We start from the raw sequence: 25,700 nt of genomic DNA, 5'->3' as shown, positions 1-25,700 counted from the left end.
AATCCATTTTCTCCTAAAGGACCTAAATTTTGATCGCAAGACCACGGAGATGCCACAATGGTCATAAGTGTGAAAAATGGTCATAAGTCACTTTTTTCAGTACCATTGTAACTTTGAACGCTCACTAAACAAATTTATTTATTTATTTATTTTAATTCCATTTATATCCCGCCCTTCTCCGAAGACTCAGGGCGGCTTACAAGCTTAGCAGTAGCCTTCATTCTATGTATATGCCTGCTTATTAGGGCTTTCACACACACACACCCCGAACGGCATTATTACAAAGTCAGCTTAATTGCCCCCAACAATCTGGTTGTAAGTTGAGGATTACCTGTATTAGAAATATACAAAAAAGAAAAGTGCTGCTGTTTAACAAGGTATTTCATCTTCCTTTCTTAATCATGTTTTTTAGGAGCCTTTTACAACATTTTTCTTAAACATGCAAGGTGGAAAGTTTGATCATGCAGATAGAGCTTTCTCATCAGTTTCAAGGGCATGGCGCAATTCTCAACGTGACACATCTGATATCAAGGTAAAGCACAATGCTACAATGAATGTAATGATGATTATTTATGTAAAGTGCTACCAATGTATAGAACTTTGAAGAATATAAGAGGTCCCTTATTGAAATGATTCTATCATTTTCAAGTAAGAAACTGGTAATTGAATTATCCTTTGTGTTTTAAACATGCAGGACTAATATTTAAATATAGAATTGCTTACTCTAGCTGTATAGCTATCGAGAACTTAGAAATAACTCCAGTTGAATCCTGTGGGCTGGTAATATTTTTGTCAAACAATGGCACTGAAATCTTTTAAAACTGATAGATTATTCCTCAGCTTTGATGTAAAAGAAAGAATAGATATCTTCCCTAGTCCCTAAACATCTTTGAACTATTACATGGAATATAACATATACTGAGATTAATGAACAACCATTAGGACCCAAAATACTAGCAAAATGGCAAAGGTGGACATCTGTCACAAAGTCAAGCAAATCTAATTCATGTGCCTTTGAACTCTAATAGAATTTGCCAAAAGGGCAAAGTAGCCATTTAGTGATATAGTTTACTTGAAAAAAATTAAACATGATTTCATAAAAGAATGACATGATGTTCTCATCAAAGTACAGAACTGATTCATCAACTTCAGGATTAAGATGTAGATTGAATCATGTTTTAATAGCCTAAGGTCATTGATGCTTTTTTTTAGGTCAAAAGCTATACATTCAAAACTTCCTCTAAAATAGCCATTTGGATCTAAACTGCTATAGCAGAAAGCTTTTTCCACCATCTCTATAGAATTGTCTATATGAGACAGGAAGCTTGGAAGCATGGACAAGCCAGTCAGGAAGGCCTTTTAGATCTTGCAAGGCTTCTATTATATTAAAATTAAACAGTCTCCAAAGTTAAATGTGAACTGAAGTTTTGTAGCTCTTTGAATATCACACAGGTATATTGGCCTGTCTAATACCAGTCTTAAATTATTGTCAATGCTGGACCAGAGCAGAATTAAACCACTTATCATTTTAACTGAAGGAAAGCTATTGTGGTTTTGCTAGTGATTTATTTTCCTGCTTGTTCCAAGAATTTTGTTTGTTTTATAATGACAGCTATACTTGTCTACTGCTTTCATTGTTCACATAATCTTAATCTTAGTAATGCACACATTTTGCCATGTTTAGCTGTTAGCCTGGATAACCAGCTGGGGTCCTAATGATCATGTATGTTATCTTTCTTGCTCACAGATAAATTGTAAAAAAAAATAGTACTGATTATACAATATCATCACTATCAGAATCCACACCGTTCTTTAGTTACCTCATCCAGACAGTGTCACTAAAAAGTCTCAGAGGAAAAATATTCTCTTCACCTGAATCTGCACTGCCCATAGTTTGCATACTAAAAAATTCCTTCCTCTCCTTTATGGATTTTCAGGAACTGGGGCAAGGACAGGAACTCAACTTGTCATGCAGTCCTTGCATCTTGAACTTCCAGTCGACAAGCCCAGTATCTTAACTACTAGGCCCCCTTCTTTGATATAATCTATAAAATATTTTCAAGTTTGGATTTGGCTTGGATTAGATAGGTCAAGTATAGTGAGGAGCTAATTTTTGAAAACTGTATGGTCATTCTTCATAGTGTAGGCAGTAAATAAAGTGTCTGCATTCTTAATCTTTAGTTGACTTGTAAGAAGATTCTCATATACTATCTATTCAGACTAGAATCTGTATTGCAGATTCTATTGTCACATTATTAACAACAGCTGATTGCTATGCTGCAATGCTATATATGGGATCACCCCTTTCACCTGTCATCGCAAACCTCTACATCAGGGGTGTCAAACTCAATTTCACTGAGGGCCGCATCAGCATTGCGGTTGCCCTCAGGGGGCCGGGTGGGTATGGCCAGGGTGGGCGTGGCCTACTGGGTAGGCATGGCTAGAGTGCATATGGCCTACTGGGTGGGCATGGCCAGCTCTACATCGTTTGCATCAAGGGTGCCTATGGGGGCCTGGGCAGGAGTGGGACAGATCTGAGGGTCTCTGGCAGAAGGAGGGTCTCTGGGCCAGGGCCAAGGCAGTGGGGGCCGTTCCCTCACTGTTTCCAGGATGGCTTTGCGGGCCGCATGAAACCATTTCGTGGGCCGGATTCGGCCCCCGGGCCTTGTGTTTGACATGTCTGCTCTACATGGAACACTTTGAAACCCTCGCTCTAGAAAAATCCAACCACAAACCCAAACTCTGGCTCAGATACGTAGATGACACCTTCGTAATCTGGCCACACGGCAAAGAAAAACTGGATGACTTCCTCACACGCCTCAATAGCCTACACCCCAAAATACAATTCACCATGGAAACAGAAGCTAACAATCAACTTCCCTTCCTTGATGTCTTAGTCTACAAGAAATCCAACGGCTCCCTAGGACACACTATCTACCATAAAAAACACACACAAACCGCTATCTGAACGCACTCTCACACCACCACCCAGCACAGATCAACTCCGTAGCCAAGACACTCATCTCCAGAACAAAACACCTAGCTGACGAACAACACCAAAAAACCGAACTACACACTCTCACTAATGTACTAACAGCCAATGGATTCCAAAGAAACACGATTACCAACTTAATCCGAAGAGAGACACCCACAAAAACCCAAGACAGAGAACAAGAAAATGGCAAAGCCCTCCTCCCATACTTAAAAGGGACCACAGACAGAATCAGCAAGGTCTGTTCTGAACCAGCCTGCTACCGGCCTTGCAGAAAGGCAAACCCCTGTATAAACAGTAGAGACTGGAGAGCGTCTGAGGCTGGAAAGCGTCTGCCAAGATTTATTACACAAACAACAGAACAAGAAACAAAACACTGGAACTTGAATCCTCAAACGGAACGGTTGCTTTCAGCAACCAGCCCTTCCCCAAACACTCCTTTTATTTAGAGTTCAGGGCGTGGCCTCCCTGTGCCTCCTTCCGAGGAGTCCCACAGCCTTTCTCTGCTTGTTCCTGCTTGACTGCCTCCTGCGTCGGGCGTCCTTGAACAGGGCCAGCTGTGGGTCATCATCATCCGCACTCTCGGGCTCGCGCAGCTGAGAAGAGGGCCCTGGCTGGGGGCTCTGCGAAGCCTCCAAGCCATCATCAGCAAGCTCGTCTTCAACACCCTCCTCCTCCCCCTCATCTGAGTCATCCGAGACATCCGAGCCGGCTGCCGGACCCACAGGCTGGCCCTGAATCACAACAAGGTCCTCCAAAAACACAACATCAAAACAGCATTCTACACAGACAGAAAAATATCCACCATCCTAAGAAACCCCAAGGACATAATTGACTTAGAAAACCAAGGAGTATACGAAATCCCATGCACCACCTGCCCCACCACATACATCGGACAGACCAACAGAAGAATAAGTGCACGCATTGAAGAGCACAAAAACTCACTCAGAAAAGGAGAACAAACTTCATCCCTGGTCCAACATTTTGAAGCCACGGGACATGAAATTGATTTTAAAAAACCAAAACTATCGCCAAAATTGAACATTTTAACAACAGAATAATCAGAGAAGCCATTGAGATAGAAAAACGCCCCCACAGCATAAACAAACGAGATGATACCTCTCGCCTACCAACCATTTGGAAACCCGCCTTGATTGACAGACGAGTCCCAACCACCAAGAATGATAGACCCAAAGTCATGATAACACCACATGACATCACCACCACACAACCATTCAAAAAGCAAATCCGAACCCACAATGATAACGAGGCACAACCACAAAACAGAAACCTAACTACAGCTGCAACATCAGCCACTTTAAACCCCTCCAAACCACACAATAAGCAAACTGACACCCACTATAAAAACATGGCACCACCACAAACACGAAGCCAAACAAAAGCAGCACAACTCACCAGCTCAGGTCTAAGGCTGGCAGCTGAGACCAGCCCATCCACTCAAAACACACCCCCACCCAATCAGAACACACCCACCATTCAAAACACACTCCCACCCAATCAGAACACACTCCCCCACCCAATCAGAGCACACCTCCACCCACAGAACACACCCCCTCTGGCAGTTTAAAAAAGAGGAACAAACAGCCACATGCTTCTCCCAGAAGAAGGAAGCAGAAGCCACCAGCCTGATGATGACGGATGGGATTCCGTCGAAACGTCGCCCCTACACCTTTAGTTTCTTGCATCCCAGGTACATACGTTTAAAATCCAATAAAAGCTAATGATCTCCGGGATGAAGAAAAAATCTTTTTAATCACTGAGCTTTCATCAGTCATCTGCTGACATCATCAAAGCAAGAGCAAATGGCTATAAGAATAGCTGCATGCCGCAATATGAATGTGACCAGCAGGCAGGGCAGAATTTAAATGTATATTATTCATTTTTACAGAGGCCCTAGACTAGATTGACATAAGATTTGAGCAAGTCTTGGAACTTCACTTATCATTAACTGACATGATTATATCCTGCCTTTCATTCTTCTAAGGATATATATATAAAGTGTCATCTACAAAAATAGTTGCATGAACAATACACTGTAGGGCATAAACTATTTAGCAAATAAAACAGAGGGGAATAAAAAGGAAAACACTAAAATCTTTCAAAGCAAACACTAAAGGTTCAGCTTGATACAAACCTTTAAAAGAAGTTGGAGATTGTGTGTATGTGTGTGTGTGAGAGAGAGGGAGGGAGGGAGGGAGAGATAACTTATTTGCGGTTCTGTGATTTGTTTTCTGGGAAAAAGATCTTCAAGTCGTAAAGTCTTAATTTAGGAAAATGTGAAATTATATTATTAGAAGTAACCATGGAATTCTTTAATACTAATAGAAAACATAGTTGTTTTTTAATTTGACAAATTGATTTTCAATTTATATTTTTATTGATATAATTAAGTTTCATTATGTCAGTGTTGACTCTTACTTACCACATTTCCTCCAGGGGATCTGTCCTTTCTTTATTTAGTCGGTGTAAATTTCTAACAACTCCCCGAGACATTTACAAAAAGAAAAGTTATTTCCAGAGCAGTGACTGGCATTGGGAAAGAGGAGGAGAAACAGGAAACTTGTGTTTCTTCATTCTTCAAATTGCTTTCAGATTTTCTTTTTTCCTCTGAAACATTCAGAGAGATATAAAATATTATGTAGAAATGCTATACCAGAAATGCTCCATGGCACTTAATAATCCTTGAGCTGGATTATTGGAAATGATTTAGAATTCCTTTGGATTTCACATAAACACAAACAGAACTATACTGCAAAAAATTAAAGCAGCTATGAACTTTTGCAAGTTTCTGCAAGAACCTGAAAAATCATTCCACTGCTTTGAAAAGCTTATTCATTAGACTCTTAAAGCAATGGCATTCTTTTATAGGCTGAAATAGAAGCCTCAAAAGGTATAGCTGCTGTAATTAAAGGAAAAGAGGAAATATGCTTGTGTGTCTTCAAAGTCATTGTAATTCTAAATTTATATCATAAATTTGATGATATTTTACTTACACTAGATTACTGACTATTTTACTGAATTGAGCATTGATGTAAATGCAACCAAAGCTATATCATTAATGGCATATTAGAACAAACCTGTTTACTAATTTGTCTGAAAAATAATGGATCTAATAATTGTAATGATTTTAGAAAAGACAGCTGTGGGCAAGATTTTTGCTCTATTATTTATAGCAAAAGATACCTTTGAATCTTTCTGAATACTAATGTCTGTTAGTTCTTCTAGAAATAATATGGATATAATTTTTTTAGATTATATTGTAAAATGTATTTGCATTCATAATTAAGATATTCAGATTTGTGTGACATTTGGTTAGAGAATTTAAAGTTAAACCAAGAACAATTTGTTTCATTTCTTTTCTATTAAATCCAATATATTTTTAAACTAAATATATTTAAATATTCCCATTTCTCTTGTTTGATTGTTTGTTCGTTAACTTTATTTGTCACCTATTTCTTTTGTGCATAAGATACCCTCACATATATTTCTAGAGTTTATTTTAAAGAGGTGTTTTGTGTTAATCTTACTGTGATCTTGTTTTAGAATAATTCACATGCCTGTATACAAATATTCAGCATGCATAGCTGTGCTGTTTTTCACAAGGTCTGAGGTGATAATAGCTTAATTCTTGCTTCATTTTTTCTGCTTTTGCTCTAGTAACTCTAGGCTGACCTTGTCTATAATCTGATGACCTAGTATTGCACTCAGCTATTTGGAAACTGTTCTTGCCATAGTTGACCCTGAGGGTGGTATCTGGAAGACCACTGATCCATTGACCCATGTCAAGAGTGGATTTAGAATCTGATACACTGGGCCTCTAACATCGTTAACCACTGGGGCCAATGCAGAGAATGTGGTTTTCTGCTTATTAAATGGAAAGTAGTTTTCACTTGTTGGAAGAAAGACCAATTTTACACCATTTACTTGCAATGAAATCATTTCCTAAAGCAATTACAAATATAAGGTATTTCCATTCATGAAGTGATTGTTAAAAGGAACTGATAGAATTCCCAGAAGAATTAATTGCTTTCCCTAATCTGTTTTTGTAAACATTTTTATAATGTTTCATTATGGTAAATATTAATAACAGCAAATAGAATACATTTTCTACCTTGAAAAATATGTGAAACAGACAAGCAATAATAACAGTTAAATATTTATTATATTTATTTTCTAGATTTTTTTTCTATACCACAGTGTAATTAGGAGAAAGATAGGTACACTATACTGTGCTCTTAGTATAATAGACAGCTATGATGAAATCTTCATATTCTACATTTTGTTCAACTGTTTGGATATTTAACCAGTTTCAATTTGAATAGCTTATTTTAGCATTTTAACACATCAAATTAATGACACAGATTTTTTTAATTATATGAAGCATTTCAGATGAGTATATAAAATGAAGAATATTACAAAGTTCAACATTATTAGGAATCTTAAGTATCTTGTAAAATAGTTTTATATTTATATTATTTAATATTTTCATTTAATAGTTAATGAATTAATTTAATTAATTAATTAATTAAATGTTTAAGTTTCCCCTTGACTTTTAATTAAAAACGCAGCTCTTGACCACAGTCTAAAGAAGCATAGGGACGATAAGTTTCATTCAGATGTAAACATTTTTGCTCATATTTTTAAAAATAATGCAATTCAGTATTATGTTTGAATGGGTAAAATCTATCTTTAATTATGATTTTTAGTGACAATTTTAATTTATGGGTATAAAAATTACTTCTGTCAGTAAACCTGACTTACATGAATTACAGAATATAATTTAAGAATAGTACCATTTGGCAATCAAGCAAAGGAATTACATTTTTATATTTTATAGGCTATATTATTTAAATCTAAAGACTAGTTAGTATTAAGACTATTGCACATGTGGGGCTTCCGCTTCTGGATTTCGGTGCAGCCAGACGCGCGAGGGAATCGCTCCTCGCGTTGCCTGGATTTCTTCATTGGGGGCCCCTGTAAAGGGGTCGAAAGTCACCCTGGAGGGGCGATGAGCGGGGGAGAGTTCTTCCAGTTGGCGGTAGAAGGGCGGCGGCCCTCCCATTGGCTTGGAGCTACTCTCTGAACTGAAGAAGAAAGGATCGGCCACTCCCATGGCCCATCGTTTAGCCATTTCCTGCCGAAGCGAAAAGCACAACAAAGCACTTGAAAGCACTTGAAAACTGGGTGAGAATTGCCTTCTTCTTTTCCTAATTGTCTACTTTCCCTGCCAAAAGCTTTCCGAATTTGCTTCCCCTTGTGAGGGGAGAGGGAAGGGTTTTTTTCCCCCACCCTCCTTAAGAGCGGCCTTTGTCTACATTGGGAGAGAAAAGAAAAAGCCTTGTACTAAATTATACTGATTAATTGGACTTACTGCCTTTCTACTTTTGGCCCTATATTTACAGAAATGGACTATTCTACCTATTAGTCTAACAAAGGGGACAAAAAAGAAATAAATAAAAAGACACCGTCTGAAAAGGATTTGAAGTACTCTGGGGATATCTAGTGAATACTATTGGCAAACAAGCTTGCTTACAATTTGGACTGACCTTGGCATTAAGATAAAAACCTGAAACAGCTGGAGATGAATTTGGCTTAGACTTGTGGAGGTGGACTCTTACTGATTTTTGTTTGAAAAATAGCCTCCACCAAGGACTATTTATAACTATTACAAAATGGAGAAGGATCAACCACAAACCTCGCTTGATTATAACCTTATACTTGAAACAATCTACAGGGTCACTGAGATGTCTGTCTCCAGATTTAATAATTTACATGCCAACCTTAAGTCACAAATTGAAACCCAGACTGCAACTAAAGAATTTACACTTCAGAATATAACAAAATTGGAAGTTATTACTATTGAGACAGAGAAATATAAGCAACAAAAACAACAAAGTACTGAAAAAACTAATATCCAAAACCTGACTTTATTCAAAGAACCTACAATTTTTAAAGCACAAGGAACCACTACTTAAAGACCAACAACAAACTAGGAAAAAACTTAATACTTAACTTCAGACCCTCTCTAAGGAGCCTACAATTTCAGAAGTACACTACATGCAAGATAGTGATGCCAATATAGAGGAAGCCAAAGACCAATAAAGAAAACCTGTGGAAAGCTTGGACAGTCAGTTACTAAATATAAAATTGGATAAGATTTTCTACTCGAAACAGATCAACCCATATGGAAGAAGAATCCAGTCTGAACCGCAGACAGAGATGTCAGAGCAAATAAAGAGAGTGGAATTAACATGGCAACAATATAATGACTATAAATGGTTCAACTTTTGTATATTGCTGATGGTTGGATGGCCTCCTCTGGTGCAAATAATATACATGTGAGCAAATGAAGACCTACTTGGCAATTTAAAGCCCTGGGTCTGGAAACCCGACTGGCAAAAAAAGAAACCTAGAGTTAGATTTAAAATATTAATTCCTAGAGAATTATCGTAGGTCATTTTGTTAGCAATTAGTGACTTATTAGAATCTGAAATAGAAAATATTCATGAGATAGAATTAAAATGTGTTTAAGTATTTACTAAGCTTATTTCAAATATCATAAATTTATATATTGATATAATGGAAATTTGATATGGATCCTATGTTTGATGTTAAAATTTTGGTTATGTATAAGTAGAAGTAAATTGATAAATATAGACTCTCCGATTGGTAACTTAGGATATGAAATAATGTTTATTAGGTAGAAGCCTAATAACATAGCCTGGTGGGCGCCTGTCCTGGCGGGTCTCTTTACTTTTATTAATATAACAGGGCAAATTCCTGCCAGTTGGCATACATCAATAATTGTTCCATTACATAAAAAAGGCTCTAGATAATTTCTGGTTAATTAGTCTAATTGATATTTCAGCAAAAATTTATGCTAAGTATTTGCTTCATAAATTAGAAGACTGGATAAAGAGAAACAATATTCTAGCTGAAGAACAGTCTGGCTTCAGGAGCGGAAGATCTACAATGGACAATTGTTTCGTGTTGGACCATCTAATAACAAAGTTTAAGTTTTGGAAAAAACCTTTGTATGTGGCATTTATAGATCTGAAGGCAGCCTTTGATACAGTTGATAGATCAATTCTATGGGATAAATTAGAGGCCATGGGAATAGAAAAGAAACTGCTATATTTAATTAGATTGTTATACATGGAAACCCAGGTAAGAGTTCGAGTGAACAAAACAGGATCGGTAACAAATGCTATTCCAATTAAGAAGGGCGTAAGACAAGGTTGCATTCTAGCCCCAACACTTTTCAATTTATATTTAAATGATTTTCCAAAATGTTTGGAAGACTTATCACTTCATGGGCCCAGTATAGGAATAAGACAGGTAAATTGCTTGTTATATGCCGATGATATAATTTTGCTGTCGGCCTCACAGGTGGGGCTACGAAGGTCACTAGGGAGGTTGGCAGCTTATTGTATAAAAAATTGTTTGACAATGTAGAGAAATCAAAGGTAATGATATTTAGCAGGCAACAAAAGATGAGATGGGTTTTAAATGGTAGAAGAATAGAACAAGTTCAGTCATTTACCTATTTAGGGCTAGTATTCCAGACAAATGGTAAATGGGATAAGCATGTAAAAGCCGGAGCTCAGAAGGCTGTGGCTCGGATGGCCCAATTAAACAAACTTATTTTAGAGAAAACTCCATCTTCATTAACCCCAGTACTAAAGGTCTTTCAAGTGAAAATTGAACCAATACTTACCTATGGGGCAGAAATATGGGGATTAGTTAAGCTGCCTGGGCAGGAAATTCCTCAAAATAAGTTCTTGAGGAGAATTTTGGCAGTGTCCCCTGGAACCCCAGCATGCGTTGTAAGGGCAGAAACGGGAGTCCATGCGATCGGCACTAGGGCCATGCTGAAGACCATTTATTATTGGCTCAGAATATTTGAGATGGAGGAAGGGAGGTTACCTAAGCTAGCAGTAATGGATCAGATTATTTCAAGTAACAAAAATAATTGGATATTAAGAGTTTTGAAACAATTATCTAGCTTTGGTATTCCGTTAAACTGGCAGCAGCATGATCATAGGCAGATTCGACTTTGGATTGCACAGAGATTTAAGGACATAAGTGCACAATCGGACATCGCACAGGTGTCAGTAGCAAAAGTTTGCCTCTGGTTATCGGCTAATAAACAAATTTTTAAAATAGAAAAATATTTAACCTTGCCTTTATCTCCCATTATAAGGAGATTTTTTACCAAATTGAGATTGGACCAACTTCAAACAAATATGCTTTGGGGCAGGTATAGGGGGATTCCTGTAAGTGAAAGAGTCTGTTTATGTGGGATGGGGGAAGTTGAACAATGTACCATGTAATTTTTGATTGCCCCTTGTATTCAGATTTGAGGGAATATCAGTTGGGCAGGATCTTTTATACTAGTACCCCAATGTCTAAAGAGTGCTTCTTGCAACATTGTTTGTTAGGTTCTAATTTGCAGTTGGTGAAATGGATTGCCAAATTTGCTGTGAAGTTGATGGAAATAAGAACAAAGTTGGTGCAGCAGAGTGTGGTAGATTGTAGGAAAGATCACTTGATTTAAAAATGTAATTTTAAAAGTAGTTTTAAGATTGTTCAGGGTAGACGCAGGGGTGACATTGTAATATAATTTTAAGTATATTTAACTTGTATCTTAAATCATTGTATTCTATCCTGATTTTATTTCAGATTGTATTTTGTTTTAGTTTCTTTTTAAATTGTATTTTATCCAGTTCCACTTGAACTGTTTTTATCAAGTTTTAGTGATATTTTGTTTTTGGAACTTGGCAATTTGATATGGCCCAAAGGCTAATCAATAAATAAAGATGAAAAGCTAGCTATTTAAATACTGGGTGTATGTTAGATGATGCATTTTTTGGTGTAGTAAGATAAGGGAACTTTGGGTTGTGAATACTATTTGGGATGTTAAAGGTTAAACTTGGATACTATAATTAACACCAAAATTAGATAAAATTTAATAACAGGATATAGATATATCTTATCAAAATTAGATTGACAAAATCTTCTTTAATTGACTATGCTATTCCTAGAAATTTTTTAGTTTAAATATGTTGTATTGAATGTTGAGGGAAATAGAGAAGGATGCTATGATAATGTAACCCGAACTATGTATTGAAAATTCTGTTACTCAACTGATGACTACCCAGGTATCATGATGCTTTCTAAATATATAGGTCTGTGGTGGCGAACCTATGGCACGCATGCCACAGGCGGCACACAGAGCCCTCTCTGTGGGCACGTGTGCTGTCGCCCCAGTCCTAGGCCTTCAGCTGGATTTTATAAAACCTTTTTGCTTTAGGCCTCTGCCGCCATGTGCAAAAAAAAGGTTCAATCAATCAATCAATCAATCTCGCAAGAAAAAAAGTTCTTGCAAAGTTGGAATTGATTGATTTAACTTTTTAGTCCCACCCAGTCTGCCGTTACCATCACAGCCACACCCACCCAATGGGCCATCCCCACCCAATGGGCCACGCACACCTGACACCCAATGATACATAAGTAGGTTTTGGGTTGCAGGTTGGGCACTCGGTCTCTAAAAGGTTCGCCATCACTGATATAGGTTGCAATTTGAAAAAATAATAAAACTCGGTTGTTGTTTTTTTAAAAAAACTATTGCACATGTTGATGTACAAAACACTACCCATCTTTTAGGTGTCTCACATGACATTAAAGATAATATTGCAATTATATATTTTTTTCTCTTCCTAGTGTTATTTTCTCATATCCTTACTGGATCTCCTCAAACAGATGTAGTTGATGCAGTGAGTTGCCAGAATAAGAGTATTATAGAAAATCAAATACATACACCCTGATTCCATTACCAGAATCTTTGGGCAACCAATGTACTTAAAATGGATATATGAAATGGAAGCAACAGTTCAAATACGTTTACAAAGAATAAACTTCTGGTTATAATAAATCATAACTGAATGAAGCTGAATGATCATATAATAAATCTACAAATTGAGAAGGAGCTTTTGGGTCCAAACCAATTGATTAGTTAATTTTTTTTAGTGTGTGTGTGTGTATTTTGTCTGACATTTTTTTAAAAGTTACCCAGCATTTAACTATCTTTATGGCTAATATTGATAAGGACACTGCTTTAATAGAGATTTACTCATTCTAAAAACTTTAAAAAATAACCCTATACATTATCTTTGCAGTAGCCAATTTTCCTAAAAATTGGTGCCACCTTTAAGCTTCAGCTACACTATAAGAATGCAATACTTTATTGCTGTATGCATAATATCAATGCATCTTGTAAACATTCTATTGCCAAGTTGAGTATGTTACTCAGTGTTGCTTACATAGACATGGCAAACATAAGAGTATCGAGTAGCTTAAATTATTCAGGGAATATGAGCTGATTATTTAGACACATTTTTCTGAATCTGATTTTGGAATCAGATGCAGAATATAATGCTACACATTTTACAATATATTTTAATTTAGTGGGTATTTAATGTTTCTAAAAATGACATTTTTTAAAAAAATTAAAAAATATATTATGAGTTTAAATGTTACAGCTTCCATTATTTTAAAGAATACTAAGATTTAGTCCTTTAATCTCAGATTAAACTGTGTTTAGATAGCTTAACAGTCTAAACTGTGTTTAGACACTTAATCATACCTACTATTCTTTCATTCAACATTTAAAATATTGCATTTATTTACCACTACGAGCAAGTTTCTGCTAAAATTTAATATATGTAAAGTGAAAATATTATAGATACAAAATGAAGCTACTTTCTATTGCATCCACTATCTCTTTTAAGTGAGTGACTTCTATGATAACCCAATTTATTACATGTCACTGGTTTTCATTTCCATATAGGAGCTTGTTCCTGAATTTTATTATCTACCTGAGATGTTTGTCAATTTCAATAATTACAATCTTGGAGTGATGGATGATGGAACAGTGGTCTCTGATGTTGAACTTCCACCATGGGCCAAAACCCCAGAAGAATTTGTTCGCATAAATAGACTGGTAAGATAACAAGCAACTATTAATTGTGTTAAGATATGAGCTTTCTTTTAAAAAATGTCATTTTTTAACCATGCAAAGCTGGAATTTATGTAATTTGGAATCAAAACAGCTATTTTAGAAGACTGGGAATCTCTAAAGCAGGGTTCCCCAACCTATGAGCCACGTCCCAGTACTGATCCATGGCCTGTTGGCCACTGGGCTGTGGGAATGGCTGGTGAGTGCGCGCATGTCTACATGCATTCCCCCCACTTGTGCCAGCACCACTGTGAGGGGGATAGCTGCCACACGGCATTAGCAGACCCATTTGCTCATGCACATGGAAGCTAGTGGCCCCGCATGTGCATGCGTGCAGGCGCTAGCATCCCCATTTGCACAGAGCGCTAGTGCCATTGTCAATGTTGCACAGGTGCTAGCAGCCCATTTGCGCATGCATGCGGGTACTTGGGCTGCTGCAGGTGTGCATGGCTCCATTCATGCATGCAAACGGGTGCTAGTGCTGCCATGGCGCGTGCAGCTTGTTTGCACATGCTCAGGCACAAATTTGCCTGCACCTCCCTTTTCCTCTGGGCCGCCAAGCTGGAAAGGTTAGGGACATCTGCTCTAAAGTTTTATGCTTATTTTTAATTTAAATATTGATGCTTATTTTTAAGCATATCACTAAAATGATATGAGCTTTATGTTTTAATGTAATTATCTTCATAGTACTTCTTCCTAATACTTTTCAATTCAACATTTAGATTACTTATGATACCTTTTTGGCTTCCCAGAATTTAGCTATCATTAAAATTATTAAGTCTCTAGTAGAATAGTGGAAGTTACATAAAATGTACATATGTTTACATAACTCATTAGGTATTATTATTGCCACAAGAAAAAAACATAATGGAACCATATTTTAAGATTTGATTTAAAGCATACAGTATATAGATAGATACATGCAAACATATTTTTAACAAAAACCACACTAAAGTAAATATGGAAAAGAAACAGTAAAAACAAATGAATTCCTCAAATAAGTGGTATGGAAGAAGGTTTTTCTTTTTTCTTTTTTTGAGAATCAAATTTCATTTTTTTGGCAAGGTAATATACTGATGTATTAATTTGGAAGAATATAATGTGAGCAGAAAACCTCTCATCCAAATCCTTAAAATATTCTTTCAAGGCAGTTCAGATGGTTGGAAGAGGGTTTAGTTTCTAGACTGAAGTGGTTGGGTTCATATAAAACTCTTCCTCCCATTCCCACCATAAGTATTTTGGGGAAAATATGTGCTATCAAAATTTAGTAATTTGACACTAGAGTTTAACATGTTCTGGTATCAGGTGTTTCAGGAGTCCATATGGAATAATATTTCCTACTTTCCTGCTTCAGGACAAGGAGATTCATAAGTAGGTTTGTGCTTAGTTGGGACCACCAAGAAAAAGATCAAAACTAGAATTGAAACTAGGAATATAGCAACATGTGAGAATGGTTCTTTCTTGCATATACAATACTACACAATTTCTGACTTGTATGGATTCTGGAGTACTTCATTTCTCTTTTATCCCTTTTATCCTGCTGTCTTATCTTGGCCAATGATAGTATCTATTTAGGGAAGCAATCCTCAGAAATCAACAATGCAAAGTTTTTCTTTGTAATTATATAATGAATTTCACACAATTCACTATACAAATATTTTTAAAATGTTGTGTTCCAATGTAAGAATGATATTCACCATTTTACTGAAACAAAGCAGATCTATATTAAATCACTATCTATAATATACAATATCAATGTTAAACTCCAAAATACAGAAAAAAGCAAGATATTGAAAGAAGTGAATGTGAACAGTTATGGTGTACAATTTAGCTTGCTTTTTATACATTTTATACAAGTATACATAGCTATTACCAAAGTGACAACTATACATATGTACCTAGGCATTTTCCAAATAACATCCTGAAAATATAGTCTAAATAATTACATGTTGGGTATTTAGTTTTAATATTATATAAATAGATATTAATGTTGTCTGATTGCAAAAAATGCAAGTAAGAAAAATATCTTTCTAAAAAAGTAATATTTTGACCAAAACACATTAACTCCTAGATCTGTTTCAAAAATAGAATGCTCATATATTTATCTTTGCAATTAATGAGATAATTATAAATTATTATGGTCCTTTTAAGTGATAATTTTGTAGGGTACAATGGGCAATTTTTCCCCTTTCAATACACAGTACAGATTTTTCTGCAGTGATTGGAAATGCATACTGCTTTGATCTGTGACCTTTTTGTGGTGCTAATCGGGTTCCTGATATCATTATACCTTGATCATTAATCATATTTTCCTCCATCTCATCAGCCAACTAAACAGCCCAAGCCTCTGTTTCAATCCTGTGCTTGGCAGCTTCTGCTTTTCCGGATTATTACACTGTGATACTTTGGCTTCTCATAACCAGACCCCCATCAAGCTGTGTACTACAATTAGAGTCAGATGGTCCTTATGGTGAGTGGGGAAATAGTGTTGCAGCTGTCTGTCTCTTATTGGAATAGTCCAACAAGAGAAACAGATGATATATAGAGCAGTATATAATAACAAATTGTATAGTACTAAGGCAACAGTGGGGATATATAATGCTAATTGTTAATCATTGCTATTTTAATATGACTGTTAAGATAACATAACATAACGTTTAAAATTAAAAATCATTATTTTGTCCATTTTGGAACAAGGATGAAAAGATAACGATAATTCTCTTTAAATATGACTTCTAAATTAAAATAATATAGAAGCACAAAAGAGAAATCATGAAAGCTGGGCAACAGCAGAAATAAAGGAAATACCATCCAGTTTTAAAGTAGAAGAATGTCTACTTTATAGGACATTAATTAAGTGCCTGGAGAACAAAAGTATTCAAATAGTATTTGAAAGTATTGACAAATGAAGGTTAGGATTTCCATAGATTCTGGATTCATATCAACCATGGTCCTGGACTAGGTGATTTCTTTTTATTAAAGAGTTTTACAAAAAAAGATTTTACAATACATATCCCCAAAACCCACCCACCCCAAACCACCCCCCTTCCCCCACACTTCCCAGAGCTAAATACAGGGTTATAGATATAATAATCATATTCTAACTAAAAATTATCCATAATATAAAATTAACCAAATTCATAATGTGCTTTAACTGCCCTTTAACATAGATACATACAAAGTACTAACACTAAAATTAATAACAATATACCTGTAAAATCTACTCATAAGCTAAATGGAACTTTTTAGTCCCATATTTATTCTGAATATAATCTATCCATCTCCTCCAAACTGAAATATATCTTTCTTGTGAATGATCCTTCAAATAAGCAGAAATCTTAGACATTTCTGCAGGATTCGAAACTTTAAACACCCATTCTTCTATAGTAGGCAAACTATCCTTCTTCCAGTATTGTCCCACCAGTAACCGTGCTGCTGTTATCAAATTCAACATCAAATTGGTTTCTTTAACATCACAATTTACAACAATGCCCAATAAAAACAATTGCGGAGAGAACTTTATCTTTCTCTTAAAAATCTTTTGAATGTTCCATCAAATTTTAACCCAAAAAGCTTTTATATTTCTGCAAGTCCACCACATATGAAAATAGGTGGCTTCTAAACTACCACATCTCCAGCATTTAGACTGTAAGTTAGGATACATGTTAGACAACTTTTTGGGACTAGGTGATTTCTAAGATCAGTTTATAATCATCTGCCCATCCAATGAGGCTGAATAGTGTCACCTATCTCTAAGTCCCAATTTATATAACAATGTCTTCTGATAGAACTTCAAAGATCTTAACGAGCATGCTATTTCATACAGAGATGTATGCTGTAGGTATATTTATTTCAAGCTATTAGCATTCTGTTTTCAGCATATAATTTCAGTCTTTAATTTTTCAGTCTTTTCACTGGTGAAATGACAATGTGAGGGTTTGTTTTGTTTTTCAGGATAAGATGGCTTACTATGAAACACATGTTCCTATGTTTCATTATTTAAAGGTATTAATGCAGATATTAACTCTTTATTACCAGAATTTTAGTAATCTTAATTGGGAGGCAAGATTTTGATGGAAAATAAAGTGTGGTATCATGGCTGTATTTTTTCTACATATTAGGACGGAATAATATATTCCCTTGGCTTCCTGTGTATATTCAGTGTAAAAAAAGAGATTGGGATTTTAAACTATACATATACAGGCAAACTTTATATCACAACAATAACCCTATTAGGTTCTTTGGGCTGAGAGAGAATGACTAGTCCAAAATCACCTAGTTGGCTTTCATGGCTGAGGAAGGCTAGAACTCCCAATCAGATGGTTTCTAAGACAACACCTTAATCACTGCACACTGGAGACGGATTCTTAATATGAGCAAATGCATCTTTTTATTTCCTTAAGACAGGCATGTCAAACTCGCAACATCACGTGATGTCGCGTGACATATTACAACTTTTTCCCCATTGACAGCAATGGGGACGGTGCGGTTTTGTCGTGATGCATCCGGCCCGTGGGCCGGTAGTTTGACATGCCTGCCTTAAGACATAAATTGCTTGAATATATGTTCTTAGATTGGAGCCTCTACAAAACTTGACCTTTTCAGCTTTCTTACATCTCATGGAAAAGGGCTTTTCCGGAGCCACACAATAGTTATTTAAAATGTAACTAAAACATATATTTGCATAATTTCACCTTAGTTTCTATATTTTAGCTATATGAAAAGGACTTTAATGCCTGGAATGAAAAGGACTTTAATGCCTTTAATGCCTTTAATATGAAAAGGACTTTAATGCCTTAGTTTCTATATTTTAGCTAATGAAAAGGACTTTAATGCCTGGAATTGGTCTTTTTTTCTTGTTAACTAAAATATTCTGTGATTTTCTTTTCCGATTAGTTTACATTGTATTTGTGTTACTAAACAAGCATAAAACCTTGTATTTCTAAAGATTATCTATAAACAAAATTTTGCCTTTTAAATAAAATTTGATTTAGTGGGCTGCTAGTTTCACTTCTTTTTTGAAGCTATTGCTTTCATTGTCTTGCACTTTCTCATTCAACCGAAGAAATGCTGTTAGAATGTAATTCCCTTGAGAATAGAGTGCTATCCATTATCGTATATATCTTTCTTGCTTTATATGCTGCATTAATGGGTATGTACAAATGAGTAGGTTTTCCTCCTCTGTCTTAGTTTGATATTTATAGCAGAACCTACAGATATTGCATATTGATGCAGCTTTAATTTGGTAGCTTGCATAATTCTTTTTACTGATTTTTTGGTGAAATGTAATCTTTTTAAAATAAAAATATAAAAAAGGATAGAGTACAGACAATACAGAGACAGTAGAGGAAATGTTTTATAATGGCAAAGATCATGAACAAGAAATCCAAGTGTTTATATTAAACATTGTCTATCCATTCATCCTCACACAATATAAGAAAAACATAAGGCTAATAGCAAATACACTAGAATGCTATCTTTCCCAAATAAGTTCACCATTACAAAATGTCTCTTTTTGCTAATAATATGTGGCCCTTCTGTGTCTATATCTCTTCTTTCTGTTGGGCTTGTCTTTCAGCTATTCTTTTTCCTTGTTCTTTTCCAATAAATCTCTCTAAATTTCCAGTTTGTTAACCAGCAGCTTTAGCCTACAAGAATTCTATTCTGTTTTTTAGCTATTCTGTTTTTTGTCTGCAGTTCAGATGAATGGCTCCCTTCAGAAATTCAACCAATGCCTTCAAATTAAATAATGAAAAGAGTATGCATACTAGCTTTATTCGTTTCTCTGCCCAGTTTTCATACCTACAGCTGGACATCTGAAGACAGCTATGATTCTGATCTAGCATGATCCTAGGCTTCATAAATATCTGGTGTTCATACAAACTTGAGTGCACTTCTCATTTAGATCTGTGCCTGAATGTGTGTAGGTTGAAAACCAAAGAAAAGGTCTTGTTCTCTAACTGGTTTAGAGCCTTCCAGGCTTTAGTAAAGTTAGTTTCTTATGAAACAAAATTCAGAGAGGATTAGATGTTAAAATAGCTTTTATAGTGGAGGTACACCAGGCTAAAGGGGAAGACTCCTTGACAATGCATTATTACCAGCATATAAAAATATTTTAAAAATGGGGGGAACTTCAGGTGGTACTTCATAATACGTAAAGCTTTTAGTGGCTCAATCGAACACAATCTATTATGTCATGCATGAATATTTAGGGACTGTTTTTTGTTACCATTTGTTTATCACAGGGGTATTCGAAGTCCAGAAGTCATAAAAGGGCCAACTTTGAAGACCCCTGGTTTATCCTATATACCTGATATGTACCATCCAGGCATACAGGGTTATATTCTTAGTTTCAAATGACTGTTTTGTAACAAAAACTATAGAAACAGATGAGATTTTCTCATGTGAAGTTTTTGGGGTCCAACAGACATTCGTTTCCACTTTTGTCACGTACAAACAATGAGATCTACATGTGAAGAGTTCAATTAACTATTTTATTGCTTATGCCTATAATACAAGAATCTTCTCAAACTGGCAGTTTGTACCTGGGCCAGACTATATTAAGTTTGTTAGGCATATGGTGTTAGCCTACAATGTTGGGTTGAAAATATATTAACCATAATGCTATGGCTTTAAGATGTTAATTGGCCAATGGGTGTGTAAGTGTTCTCATGGCCATAAGAGGAAGCTAGTAACGTAGCTTCTCTCTCTCTCTCTGAATTCACTGATCTCTACTATTACTGTTTTTGCTCTGCTGTTGGTTTACTACTGTTGTAAACCTGAACTGTGTATTGACCTCTGGACTGGTAAGAAGACTTTGTATTTGGATTGCTACTTGGACTGTTTATTTTTTGACTGTGCATTTTTGTTCTTACACCACCTCAAAAGTAAAATACTTTTTGTTTTTATAACTCAGTGTATTCTTACTGTGTGACTCTTGCTGCTCTCAGTACCCTTCCTTGTCTGTGCAACTCTTTGGTAGCACAAGGAGACCTCTGCACAACAAATTCCTTAACAAAGTTTGAGGACAATCAAAGGGGGTCAGTCTTTGCCTCCCCCTGGCTTAATTGCTCTCCAACAACTGTATATGTACATTGAAATGAGGGATTTCATATATAGTATTTTGGGATGTCTTTCTCATAGTTATGTTGTTATTATTAAGCTTACTTTTACATTTTTGTTTATAAAATATTTTAAACTACAAATTTTGATAGCAAATGCAGCTGATAGATAAAATTATAATATATTTGCTAAATGTTTACACGTTGTAGTTACTATTTTCTATCCAATAATATAAAACTTCATTTATATATTAGTTGAATGCTATTAGTTATTTAGTTAATTATGATGCAGATCCATATATGCAGATTCACAGAGGCTCCCAGCAAAACAAAAATTATGGTCATACCCAACAAGGAGTCCCGGTAATTTTAGCTCAAGGTATGGGACAACAAAGTTTTCAAGTATTTAGTAAATGCTAACATAGTGGGGAACCATATGGATTTTGAGGGGCAATCTTACTTGAAAAGGTAAGTCTTGCAACATAGGATCATTCACTTCTTGGATCCTGATAGATAACACTTTTTAACCAAAGTATACTAACTCTGCCAACACATATTGGCCATGGGAAGTAGGTGGTTCTTCAAATAACCAAGCCCTGTGCCATGTAGATCTTTATAAGTAACAACTTGCATTCTGAATTGCCCCTGAAAACTGAATGGCAACTGGTACAGCTTGAGAAGCAGAGATGTCACATAGGCATACTGAAGGATGGCAACCTCTGTCTGCACCACTGCATTCTGGACCAGCTGAAGTTTCTGAGTATTCAAGGGCAGACCCATGTAAAGCAATAGACAAACTTTGTGGTGACAAGGGCATGAATGACTGGCCAAAGAGTCTTCTAATGCAGGAAAAGACTCAGCTGTTATACCAAATGGTGCTGAACAAAACCCTTTGGAGCACAGTTATTATTTTGAAACCCATTGACTTGAAATAGCAATATAATTTTTATATAAAAAATTTCAAAAATAACAAATTCCCAATCACCTTTCAATTAATGGGGATACTTTAATTCATTCCCTATCCTTCCCTACTCCCACCTCCTGGGTCTGTTTATTTAAATGTTGAATGGACACATTCATGAATTTAAGAGACAGTGATAATATATCAGAAAATCTAAATTGCTTTAGATACCAAATTCAGGGAGTATTGTCTATAATATATTTGTGAAGATTAATAATATTCTGAAAGCAATTTCCTGAATTCCTCTTTCCTTTATCTTAGCAACCCTAATTTTTAATATTTGAACTTTGGGCAGTGGTAAGCAAATCTCAAAAATACTAAATATTCTTGGAAAATTGTATATTTTTGATTGATTAGTAAAAAGTAATACTCTTACTCAGGTGTCATAAGTGCTGAACTGTCTTGTATCGCTCTTTCAGTCATTACATTTTGAAGTCGTATCATTATTTGGGGACAACACTGATTTCTTATGTGGAGCGAGAGTACTGTATATATTTGTAATTCAACAGTGCTGTTTATAATTCAGATAATTCCTATCATGTTTGAAATTGTATATCACAGTTTAAACAAAAGAGCTGAACATTAAGCAAAATAGTGGAGATTTAGGAATTGTTTGGCTTGTAGACACAGGATTTTTAATTTTTAAACAAGAAATGATAAAGATTTTATTATTACATAATCCTGTGGAGATAAAAAAACCTATTATTTTAAAAATAGAAATATTCATAATCACACATTTGAATAGAGAAAATGATCTATTAAATAATTTAACTGTGTGAGGAATTTTGTTAATGGAAGGAAATTTTATCAATGAAAACTAATAGTCAGGGGAACTCTCAAATATTTGTCCAGGGAAGATAGTTTTTGCCGGAGAGAAAATGTTTTTATGAAACTTAAACAATTCATTTATTTTTCTTAGTAGGTGAGCATTATGTGATTGTTTTAACATTGTTAAATATTGTCAGAACAAATGAATTCCAAAGTAAAGATATGTTCTAACAGTCTTGGGTGTTCTTTCACAAATTAACTAGTAGTATAATCTTTTCAGCACACACTTGTCTTTGCAAACATTTAAGTCAGCTAAAAGATTCTGCGTCAAACATCAGCTCTCAAGGAACAAATTATTTTGTATGGTCTAGTCAAAAAGATAATGAGATGGACACTGTGGAAATCCTTATTTCTTCATGATTTGTCTGGATTTTGAAGTTCCTACTGATAAAATAGGATGACTGGGTTTCCCCCCCCCCTTTCTTTTGTTTTTGCACTCATAAAATAAGGGAAAACTCAGCAACCTTTACTAGAGGTTTTAAGAGCAAATAATTTAATTTGTGGACTAAAAGGCTGAAAATTAGGATACAATTTATATTTTACATTTATTTAATAGGATTCAAAATGTAAATACTGAGTGTCCTTTTTTGTAACATATAGAATAAAGTTAATCTACTCTTCAGTATCTAAGACAGGAATATTTTTGAGGCTAATTTAATAGGTCATCTGCCTTTTACTGAATTATAGAAAAAATGAAGGTAAATACATGTTTTTTAAAAAAAAAATCAGTATAACTTTGGCAGATAATATATAATTTGAAGATAGATTTAGGTCTGATATAAATTGTATTGTAGCATTTATACAGTATTCCCTCTTTCCATCTCCCCTGCCCCACTACCATAACAACAACCTTGTATGAAAGGCTAGGCTGAAAATGTGTTAATTCTTGTTAGTCCTCGAAGGTGGTCCAGGGAAGAAACAAAACAATAAATACTAGCAGTATCTTTATTGTGAGGTTGCAAGATTGAGAGTATTTCCTTCTCTTTTCCTTTAACTCTTGGAAAAACTTGGGAGGATCCCTTTTGAAACCCTTCCCAGGCCTCCTCTGCTTCTGTGGGCTTTTATGTGTAGGTTGTCCAGTCTGTGGCTGTTCTTTCTATTTCCCAAGATCATTCCTGAACAGCATTACAATTCCTACAGCATAATGGCTTCTCTATTTGATCCCAAGTCTCTATTTGATCTATTTTGTTTGTCACAGGCCAACCTCCCAGCTTTACCTGACCTCATTAATAGGGAAGTAGTGATAACTAATAGTGACAAGTGGCAGCCATCTACTCCTATGTTGGAGACTAAGTCACTGAAGCAAAAACACAAAAATGAGGGCTGAATTTGCAAAAGTTCTAGAGGATTCCTATATCCTGTTTATTCTTCAGAATGGCTTATTCTGAAAGCATGAGGGTTTGGGGGGTAGATTTTGAGATATATTTATTAATTATCTTTTCTAGACTATGCAGACAAGGCACTAGCTAAAACCAGATATGCCTTTCCCTTTACTGTTATGCCTTTTAAAAGGAATCCAGGAAATTAAAGTCTAAATGGAAACAATTCAGAATGTTGCCCTGCCTTTCTACACAGAGATATTCATTTATTTAAAGAAGCAGTTAATACAGAAAATACTGTTTCCCAGAAAGGTTTTTCCAGGTATTTTTCATTTGGAGGTTTCTGCATTGCATCAGTTATTTCTTGCTCAGCTGCTGGTTATCATCCCGTTTTTTAGATTGCTTATTGATTATAAGAATAGGCAAGAAAATAGTGTTAGCTTTTATTTAATTTTTCCCTAGTTTAAGAAGAGCAATAAAGCTTTCAAAGTCTTTATGATTATGGTGAATGAATTAAGTTAGTTATGATGATAAGAGATTTAAAATATTTTATATCCTACTTTGAGGAGTCTCCTTGAGGCAATTTTATGTATTAAAAATTGAAATATAAAATACATTGTTACTAAAGCAGTAGCACAGAACATTTATAACTCAGTAGTATTTAAAATTTAATCTAAGTGCAGGCTTTCATTTATTCAAAAGAAGACTCGAACTTTCAAGTTCAAATAGAGAAAGAAAGTGGGGTAGGCGAAGGGAACAGAACCATAAATGCAATTCATGGCAGCTCCTTTCTCAAGGAACTCTCCCCATGAAAAGAATTAGACGGCAGACTTATCCACTTCTGTTCGTTGACATGCAGCCCTTTCTATTATGGATAATTCAGGTTATATTCTGAAGGTGCTTTTGCCTACCTTGTTTATTTTAGAAAACTTGTGCATGAAGTGCAATTTCGGTTTTCCTTTCTGCTGAAAGATCAGCGAGAAAGTTAACTAGGGATAAGCATCAGCACAGTACTCTTTTTTTCCAGTGAGTGCCTGTAGTAATGTTGTTATAATTTTATAGTAACCACCAATAGTCAAAATAGCAAATTCCATTGATATAAGACTGAAAGTTAATCAAATATTTTGAACACACCCATGCATGTTTTGGAATACCTCTTAGGAACGTTATGTAATGGTTATGTTGCCTGGCACAGGTGAATTTTTTTCTAACATTAAATTGGCAGAGGAAAATGATTTAAAACTGATTCCTTTCCTAGTCAATTAAATAGACTGTTGGTTTAAAGTTGTAATTCACTTCCTGTAAGACTGTTTATAATGTACCCCTTGAAAAGCTATGTGTGCCTGTCTTTTGTTTTAAGGCATAACATCTAGGACAAGCAGTCTGCCGTGCAGTAAAAGAATTTGATTTTAGCCATTTCTAAAATTAAAGACAAATATCTGTTTCTATAAACAGGTCCTGGACTGCTTCAGCTGCTACAAAGCCCAGTGATATTTTAATT

The 25,700-nt window shown here is 35.4% G+C and overlaps 1 protein-coding gene across 2 annotated transcripts in view; it reads left to right on the top strand.

Moving 5' to 3' along the window:
• The window catches only part of LRBA (LPS responsive beige-like anchor protein), a 370,314-nt gene that overhangs the window by 281,795 nt on the left and 62,819 nt on the right, over positions 1-25,700 (top strand). For both annotated transcript variants that reach the window (XM_083367801.1, XM_083367800.1), the window contains exons 46-47: positions 413-532; positions 13,863-14,015. In XM_083367801.1, coding sequence (XP_083223927.1) covers positions 413-532; positions 13,863-14,015 — 273 coding nt within the window. The remainder of the gene's footprint in view (positions 1-412; positions 533-13,862; positions 14,016-25,700) is intronic.

Source organism: Vipera ursinii (assembly GCF_947247035.1).
Source record: "Vipera ursinii genome assembly, chromosome: 7".
Classification (NCBI taxonomy): Eukaryota; Metazoa; Chordata; class Lepidosauria; order Squamata; family Viperidae; genus Vipera; species Vipera ursinii.
The sequence above is the reverse complement of the archived record's forward strand: the minus strand, read 5'-3'. Positions and strand labels throughout refer to the sequence as shown.